The following is a 9858-nucleotide window of genomic DNA, read 5'->3' as shown; positions in this document are numbered from 1 at the left end:
ATATATATAAATACACACACATACAGTATATATTTTGAAAATACTTACATGTATATATTTATATTATATTTTATATAAATATATTTAATATATATAAACGTAACATATTTTTCTTAAATATAGAGGACATGCATGTGTACACAATACACACTCAAAACCTTTTATTTTGGATGCGATTAATCACAATTAATCTTTTGACAGCACTAATTATTTCCCACTTGTTTAACTTAAGTTTTAAATTAATCATGGTTAAGACGTTTGAACACAATAAATAAATATTAAAACAGTGATAACATAACTTTGGCATGAGCAGCAGTCAATGGCTGTTTTCTGAAATCTCTCATTCATTATTCAGGTTTGTTTGATGGGAAGATGTTGCCTAAAACAATTTATCCCAGGAATGTAAACATAGTAAAGGAAATCTATGACTAGCATTGATGCTGTTAGCGAGCGTCTGGCGGTCTGCGTGCGTGTGGATGGATGGTCTGCGGTCAGTGTTTTAGTGTTTGCTTGTTTGGCAGCTCCATGCGGGAGACCATGGTGGAGACGAGTTTCTCCATCTGCTGCGCTCTCAGCTCGCCCGTCTGCAGAACCTCCTCGTGATTGGCTTTCTTCTCGCTGTCGTAGTCCATCACCGCCTGATTGGTGATCAGAGACAGAGCCACGACCCTCATCCCGCTGTGACGCGCCACGATCACCTCGTGAACCGTGCTCATGCCTCAAAACACACACACACACACACACACACACACACACACACACACACACACACACACACACACACACACACACACACACACACACACAGATCGTATAAATACACTCACTTACATAGTCACTTACTTACTCATAGTGACCTGCTCCTCCTTCACTGTCACTCAAAGACATGATCTGGCTTCAAAATAAGCTGAGTGAGTGAAGTATGGTATGGTATTCAGCCAAGTATGGTGACCCATACTTGGAATTCGTGCTCTGCATTTAACCCATCCAACGTGCACACACACAGCAGTGAACACACACACACAGCAGTGAACACACACACACAGTGAACACACACACCGTGAACATACACCCGGAGCAGTGGGCAGCCATTTATGCTGCAGCGCCCGGGGAGCAGTTGGGGGTTTGGTGCCTTGCTCAAGGGCAGTAGCTGGATGCCATGAGGACTTTTTAAGTTTCTGTAGCCTATGTATATGATATGACGATAGTTTTACTCAAATGCTCATGAAGTAACTCTCAGAGCAGTTCTGGGGATGATGTTCATGTATTTATGTCGTCATTTAGTGAGACGGCAGATGATGAAAACACCGCGAGCATCGCGCACTTCAGTGTGTGTGTAGTAAACAAAACTGTGCGTCTGTGCCATCCACAGTACAGAGACATGCAGAACATGCAGGATTCATATTTAAATAGTGTTTTTGCGGCTTAAAATGTACAGATACTAGTCCATAGCACAAGTGGATTTAAGTGTACTGACTTACATTTGATTAATTCATCCAAACTTTAACAAATTCTGTGACATTCCGCATTATACAGTAAATTCCATTTATATGATTGGATTCCGCGATTCCATCCATGTTTTCCCCATTTTGGAAACCATAAATAGATAATATTGAGGAGTTTTGCAACTTCAGTGTAGTGGATTGTGATTTATTGTAGTGTTGTCAAAAATATGGATATTTCGATAAATATCGATACTGAAATATCTGAACGGTACCAATATTAATTTCCCGAAGTATGGATACACCGATACTAGCCGAGCTGTCTCTTTCACTTCTCTCCAAAGGCGCGTGGACAAGCACCACACGTGACCGCACTCGTCTCCTTCGCTCTGGTTAAATAGCAAAAGTGAAGTGAATAGAAAGATGACTGCTCTGGTTGTTAAAGAACACAGCAGGAGCGCTATCTGTAGGGATCTATGATCTCCGCGATGCAGAGAACGCCACGGAATCCAGTCATAAACACGGAATTTACAGTTTAACGCGGAATGTCACGGAATTTGTCAATGTTTGGATGAATTAATCAAAAGTAGGTCATTACACTTAAATCAAATCGCGATATGGACTAGTATCTGTAAATATTAAGCTGCAAAAGTGGATTTAAATATGAATCCTGCATGTTCTGCGCGTCTCTGTGTGAATGTGCTGCACGTGCGGTTGTGTTTACTAATGTGGCGCTCGCGGTGATTTCTGCGTCTGCCGTCTCAATGAGGACATAAATACATCAACAATATCTCCAGAACTGATCTGAAAGGCACTTTACCAGCATTTTACCATTTAATTTGAGTAAAACTAGCGTCATATCATACACACACAGAACTTTAGAAGTATTCACGGCAACCCGTCAAAATAAAAGTTCAGTTTAACTATTAAAGACCGTGTGCCAGAAATAGGCTATATTACTATTATTTAGTAGAATGTACATAATGCTACTACTTACTACTACTGTTCATTTTTTTAAAGAAATAATCACAAAATATTTTAATTTTAATAGTAAATCCCCTTCATTTGCCAAAAATGTAAATGTTTAATTTTCATTAATTCAAATATAAATGAATTAAAATTGTTTTATGCCTTCATCTGATATCCAGTCAAATTTAAATACACAACACAGAATTTCTGAGGGGGAAAACACATTTCATAAGGCTACTGTAAGAATAAATAAAAAAATTGTAAGCATTCAAATAGCCTAATAGACATGCTAAAACACAGAATTTGGTAACAATAAAACATAAGGTTCAAACATTTCATACGGCCCTAAACGTGTCATTTTTGTTACACTTTTATTAAATTAAATGTTAAATTGTATAGTTTTCATGATTTTAATGAATTAGACATGCTTTTAGATTAATAGCATTTAATTTGACCATTAAAAAAAAAGAGTCCAGAAAAATTAAAACGGAAAAAAACCGAATCCAGAAAAATTAAAATGGAAAAAACTGAATGTAGAAAAAAATAAAATGGAATTTGGGGAAAAATAAAACTGATTTCATAGGGCCCTATATCTGGAAATATTTTGGTTATGAAGCAAATGAGAATATCAACAAATAGAACTTTAGATTTTAATTAGTACATGTATTAGTAAACATTAGTTTCAATTAACATTTAACTAAGATTAATAAAAGATTAATAAATAAATCAACAAATGTAGTACCTGAAGACATTTTTTTGTTCATGTAAAATATACCGCATGTTCTGGACTTGTTACATTTATCTTTAAATTAAAAATATTACCCCCTTAATATTGTGGCAGTTTTTTTCTCCGTGGTATCGAAAATGGTATCGAGTATCGATATTTTTCAAGGTATCGTATCGAAGTTAGAAATTCCAGTATCGTGACAACACTAATTTATTGCAACTTAAGCAACGTCTGCTGCTGCCTTTGAGACAGAACTGATGAGTGATGAAGTAGCACCAGTTAGCAAGCTTTCGGTGTGAGAGTGCCTTTAGTCTTCCATGTTCATTGGTTGGACTCGTGACTCCCAACAAATCAGATGCGCGGTGGGCGGAGACTGCTCTAGGCCACAGAGTGGTGAGTTCCGACAGGCTGCATCAGAGCCAAATAGCGCGTTTCAAAATTAAATTATTTTATCGGCAAATCAGTTTTGAAAATGATCATTATAAAAATTCTTAATATCGGCACCGATAATCGGTCGACCCCCACAGCAAAGGAGCTGACAGGGTTTAACCTCTAAACATACTTCTGCACAATTTTATTCATTTCAGGCTGTTTTTGGCACTGAATAAACATACATGCACTTCATGCTCCAGGAGAGCACGCCAAAAAAAAGTAGTGTTTTTTTTTTTGTTATAATTTTAATGAAGAAGAAAAACACTCTCTGTTTCTCTAGAATAATGTGCACTGATGAATCAGTGAGAATAGATCAGAATCACATGTTAAGAATGTTTTTAACTCACCCACGGCGTCAGCTCCAAGGAAGCGCAGCATTTTGCATTCGGCGACGGTCTCGAAGGACGGGCCGGCCAACACACTGTACACACCTTCCTGCATAAACCCAGAGTAATCCAGCTCCGCTGCGACCGCATGAGCCAGCTCCTGCAGACCGCGGTCATATGCATCCGACATACACGGAAAACGCTCGCCAAACCTGAGCAGAACCCACATTCACACCATCATACACCATCATACACCATCATACAGCATCATACACCATCATACACCATCATACACCATCATACACCATCATACAGCATCATACAGCATCATACACCATCATACAGCATCATACACCATCATACACCATCATACACCATCATACACCATCATACACCATCATACACCATCATACAGCATCATACACCATCATACACCATCATACACAATCATACACCATCATACACCATCATACACCATCATACACCATCATACACCATCACACACCATCACACAGCATCATACACCATCATACACCATCATACACAATCATACACCATCATACACCATCATACACCATCACACACCATCATACACCATCATACACCATCATACAGGTGGAACTACAGCTGATGATTTCTCTCAATCACTCACTTTTTATACATTCATTATTTATATATACATTTTAATTCTAGTTTAGGTTTCACTAATTTTGTCTAATATATATATATATATTTCAATTAGTTTTATTTCAGTTTCAGTTTTAAATTTTATTTCAGTTTTCATTTATGTTAAGTTCTAGTCTTTCATCTAATATTTATATTTTATTATTAGCTTTTTTTCAATTACTAGTTTTAGTTAACAAATATTAATCTACATGTTTTAGTAATGTTGTCGTGCTTTTTTGTAATTTAAAAAAAAAGATTCTATACAGCTTTAATTAATTTTTATTTCAGTTTTAATTTTAGAAATTTTATGCTTTCATCATTTCATTATTTTTTAAACACTCTATATAGCTTTAATTCAATTTTATTTCTGTTTTCATTTCAGTAATTTTGTACCTTATGTGCTTTTGTAAATGTATTACTTTAATTATTCTATATACCGTAGCTTTAATTATTCTTTATTTCAGTTTTAATTTTAATAATTTTGTACCTTTTGTCAATTATTCATTTTTAAAAAAAAGATTTTCTATATAGCTTTAATTATTTTATTTTTCAGTTTTGATTTTAATGATTTTGTTATATGCTTTTTTGACATTTTATTATATTTTATATATTCTATATAAGCTTAATTTTAGTAATTTTGCTATGTAATTTAGTCTTTTTTATTATTATTTTTAATATATATATTTCTATATAGCTTTAATTCATTTTATCTCTGTTTTAGTCATTTTAGTACTTCAACAAATTATTTGAGTTTGTTGCCAGGATAATATTTAGTTCAGTTTTTAAGTTTAGGTCTTTCATCTAATATTTACATTTTATTTCAGCTTCATTTCAATGACCGGTACTGTCTTTAGTTAGCAATAACAGCACTGCTCCTAATCAAACATGCACGGCTGGCGTGTCTCAGAACTGAACCTCATCATCATCAGATGAACGGCAGCAGCAGAGTCTCACCTCTCGTCGTTGGCTCCCACTAGCGGGTTGTTTCCAGCAAATCCAGGAATATTGATGTGGTCTTTGATGACCATGATGTCTCCCACGGTGAAGTCCGGGTTGAGTCCGCCGGCGGCGTTGGTCAGGATGACCGTCTCCACTCCCATCAGCTTAAACACACGGATCGGCATGGTGGTCTGCCCAAACCAGATCAGCACAACATCATCAGGATCACACGCCAGAGTCACATCTCATCTCAAAACCAACAGAAATATGTCATGCACAAACTAACATCTGTAGGATATTTAGGAGTTTTTGCACTCTGACATTATTCTCAGAGGAGCAGAACTAGAGACATGATTGTGTAACTCTGAGAACATTTCACACGTGTAAAGTTTACTTTGTATTAATAAAGAGACTGTAAAAACGTCACTGATATTTACATTCAGCAAACATTAATAATACAGGAGCAGCGGCTGTTTGAGGACTGCAGGAACAACAGTTCCTCCTCAGATGATCTCACGTTCTGTCAAAGTCATGAACAAACGCTCTTCCAGGAAATATTTGTTTAAAGCACTAAGATCTTGAATAATATTTTCAAACATTAGCATTTATACATCGTTCATGGAAGGTTTTTCTGTAAATGTTTCAGTTGGATGTTCATCTAACATTTAAACGTTATTACTTTTTCGGAATGTTTAAAGAATGTTAGAAAGTAACATTCCTATAATGTTTTCAAAATGATACGATGTAACATTCCATTTATGTTTTCTATAACTCTTGCATCAAGGCTATTATAACTAACTAAAACTAAATCTAAAACCATAAAAAAGTTTTGTAACTTAAAATAAAAAAACTAACTGAAATAAAATGAAACATGAAAATCATAAACTTATTTCATTTCAGCTAGTTGCCATGGCAATATTTCTAGTTTAGATGTAGTTTAACGTTCAAAAATTAAACTGAAATAAAAATTACTGAAAATGTTATAGACATATTTAAAAGAAAAATAATAAAACTAAAATTTAAAAATAAGTAAAATATAAAAAACAAACATATTTTAATTCAGCTAGTTGCCAAGGCAACATTTCTCATTTTCTTTTAGTTTAACGATGTTCTAAAATAACTAAAACTGAAACAAAAATAAATGAAAACTATATACACATATTTCTTTAAACTCAAACAGAAATTATTAATTTAAATAAATAAATAAAATAAATATAAATAACTAATAAAAACAAAAAAATTACTAAATTACTAAAACATTAACTAAAATTTAAATGAAAATGTAAAAAACTAATTCAAAATATTAATAAAATCTATATGTCAATGATGCTTAAAAAAAACATGCATAGCCAAGAAAAAACATTTTAAAGAACTAGATGTTTCAGATGAACAATCAGATTTATTATTTTCATAACTCAATGGGCACATCAGCAGAACGTTACCACACATTTAGTTAGCTGGGTCTATTTGAGACGAACTGTTAGTGTGTTGTTCACCTTCTGAATGGGGTATCCCTCATACAGATGAAACCTGCCCTGCATGCAAACACACGGCGTTCCTTTGAGCGTGCCGAACACCAGTCTTCCAGCGTGACCGTGAACTACAGAAAACAGGGTTAGGATTCAGTCTGGAGACGATCACAGCATCAGAACACAGTCTGAACTCACCGGTGCTCTGAGGGAAGTTAGGGATGTCGCTGTACTTGATGACCAGCTGATCTTTCAGCATCTCTGCCAGTCCTCCGAGACCGGAGCCGCACACGATCCCCAGCAGGGGACGCACTGGACCCTGAGCCAGCAGCCAATCAGCTGTGGCCTTACACTCCTCATAACTGCACCTGGAGGAGAGCAGAGAGAGAGTTTTCATTTAATATCATTCAGTATCATTAGAAGCAAAATGTGTCAAATAATTCTTCTGAATCAGGGTTGTTATAATTCATTAAAACAAATAACACTAAAAAAAAACATTTCTGTTACTTGAAATAAAATAAATATTAGCCTAACTGAAATAAAATATTTAAAAAAACTTGTTTTATTTCAACTAGTTGCCAAATCAAAATTTTTCATTTGCATTTAGTTTAAATAAAATAATTTAAAAATGAAATAAAAAATTATGATGGCATATTTAAAAAAATAAAAATAACAGGATTTATTTTTTTTTTTTTCATTTTCTATCATTAGGTTTACTTGAGAAGCAAAATGTGTAAAATAATAAGCCTTCTGGATCAGGGTTTTATAATTAACTAAACCTAAAGACATAAAAAACTAGTTGCCAAAGCAAACATTTCTCATTGTCATTTAGTTTAACTAAAATAACTAAAATTACTACATAAAAAAAACTTTAACTAAAATAAAAAAACAGGAAAATATTAAAAATAATAATAATCAATATATATATAATTATAATGGCATCACATTGTTACTAAATACAATTGTTCTGGATAAAGTTGAGAATATTTTTTAACCCACTGACAATTTCTTTAGCTTAAGCTTCACTAAATAATGTTGTACGCTGAAACACAAATAGCAATGTTTTTACATCAACCTATGATGGCCTTATACGGCTCAATGTTTGACTAAGAAAAGTATGCCTTTGTATGATTGAAGGCGTCTCAGTGAAGCTGGAGAGATTGTGTTGGAGTCATTCTGTCTGCCTTCTTTCCCATGTAATGTTTTCATAACAACAAACCATGTGTCCAGACTTCATCATCTGAGCTCAGTGTGATGAAATAAGAACAATGTGGACAGCAAAATAATGCAGGATTATTCTGATCATGCACACGAGCCCTCTGAGCAGGAAACTCACTGAAACTCCACCGATCAGTCAGATCTGACACTGAATCAGACTCTGATATGACTCACTTCCCAGATACTGATTACTGGTTCTCACAACGTGTTTGAGAACGTTAAAAACCCCTAAAAGAACATTGCTAGAACATCATCTGATCCCCGAGAAACCAAAAGGCAGCCAGATATTAAAGCTCCGTGTTTGTAAGTTCCCAGCTATTTCTAGAAACATGTTGCTTTAGCAATTATTTCTGAATATTCTCATAAAGTTCACAAAGTTTTGTTTTGTTACAGGAATGATATCGGAACATTCCATTGTATCATTTTCCAAACATTCTGAGAAAGTTACTTTTGAAAGTAGTTACATTTTAAAAAAAAAATAAAAAAAACTTGTTTAAAGGTTCCAGGAGAAAAACATTCCACGAACTACGTATAAAAAGTTTTGAGAGCATTATTAATAAATAGCGTTGAACAAACGTTCTATTATCGTTGTCGGAACGTTCTTCGTCAGCTGATTATCACGACTTCTCTGTTGTTCGTGAAAAATGAATGTAATCGCTTATTGCCAGTATAATAAATATGTAGTTAATAATGAATATTTGAAGAGCAGTTACATATTAGCAAACAAAATGAATAAGATATTGTGAATATAGGCTACTTCTCGCATCATCAGATGATCGCAGTGATTCGTGCTTCTCAACATTTATTACTTCACTTTTCATCACTCTAGATATTATATCAGGTATTATATCTAACGGTCTTCTCTGTTAACATGCTTATATGAGCTGTTCATGTGAAACATCATCGTAATGTGGCACATGGATGAAACAGGAATTATAAACCGGTTTAACAGGTTCCATCACTATCTATTCGTTATGACTGCGCAGGAAGATCATCTAAAGATCTTATTTTATGAATTCTGATGTAACATCTATATTGACGATGACGCAGTAGACCACATGCGCGCGCTACACATAATGTGTCACTTAAAATAGGAAGCTCGTGAAGCTCCTTTAGTGAAGTGTTTTAAACTCACCCTGTAGCTGAATCAGGAAACATCTCGACAGGTCTCTGTAAATGAACAATAGAATTAAAGTCGCGCGAGGTTCGGTCCCAGGTTTCCCCTGTGTGTCTGTAGTGTCCCGCTTAAACTCGTTTCTCCGGCTCTGTGTGAGAGTGTGTGTGTGTGTGTGTGTAAGCTCAGGCGCTTCCTCCTCCATCCGGGACGCTCGCTCTCATTGGCTGCGCGGCTGTGCTCTGTGACGTCACTCGCCGCGCCTCTGACAAACGGAAAAAATGTAACAGATTCATAACGCGATTGTTACATTATTATCCCCTAGATGTACATTATTCTGGACAAGTTTTTGTGACAGTAGGCTATTCACTGGAAGAACACGTGGTTACTCCTTAAAAATGTGCATTTCTAATAAGATAAGAGAGGCGCATTTTAAGATTTTGCCCAATGTTTATCCAACGAACTTCCAAATCTCTCTAATTTATGTGTATTCTGCAAAACTGAGGAAGAACATTTACTTCATTTATTTTATCATTGCAATCAGGTTAAATCTCTT

At 35.0% G+C, this 9858-nt stretch overlaps 1 protein-coding gene across 2 annotated transcripts; it reads right to left on the bottom strand.

The window, feature by feature from the left end:
- Positions 1-357: 357 nt before the first annotated feature.
- On the bottom strand, positions 358-9524 carry LOC306846555 (purine nucleoside phosphorylase-like). Of its 2 annotated transcripts, none has more exons than XM_079380012.1 (6): positions 9324-9455; positions 7169-7338; positions 6998-7101; positions 5517-5692; positions 3918-4108; positions 358-718 (listed from the first exon to the last, which is right to left on the bottom strand). In XM_079380012.1, the coding sequence occupies exons 1-6, from the start codon at positions 9344-9346 to the stop codon at positions 492-494; spliced, it is 891 nt and encodes a 296-aa protein (XP_079236138.1). In that variant the 5' UTR covers positions 9347-9455; the 3' UTR covers positions 358-491. The 2 variants fall into 2 exon arrangements, with proteins under 2 accessions (XP_079236138.1, XP_079236139.1); XM_079380013.1 differs by lacking the exon at positions 358-718 and adding an exon at positions 2510-3546 and having other exon boundaries at positions 9324-9524.
- Between the last annotated feature and the right edge of the window lie 334 nt (positions 9525-9858).

The sequence above is a fragment of the Barbus barbus genome (genome assembly GCF_936440315.1).
Source record: "Barbus barbus genome assembly, chromosome: 26".
NCBI classification, from domain to species: domain Eukaryota; kingdom Metazoa; phylum Chordata; class Actinopteri; order Cypriniformes; family Cyprinidae; genus Barbus; species Barbus barbus.
This window is presented reverse-complemented; position numbering and strand designations above follow the sequence as displayed.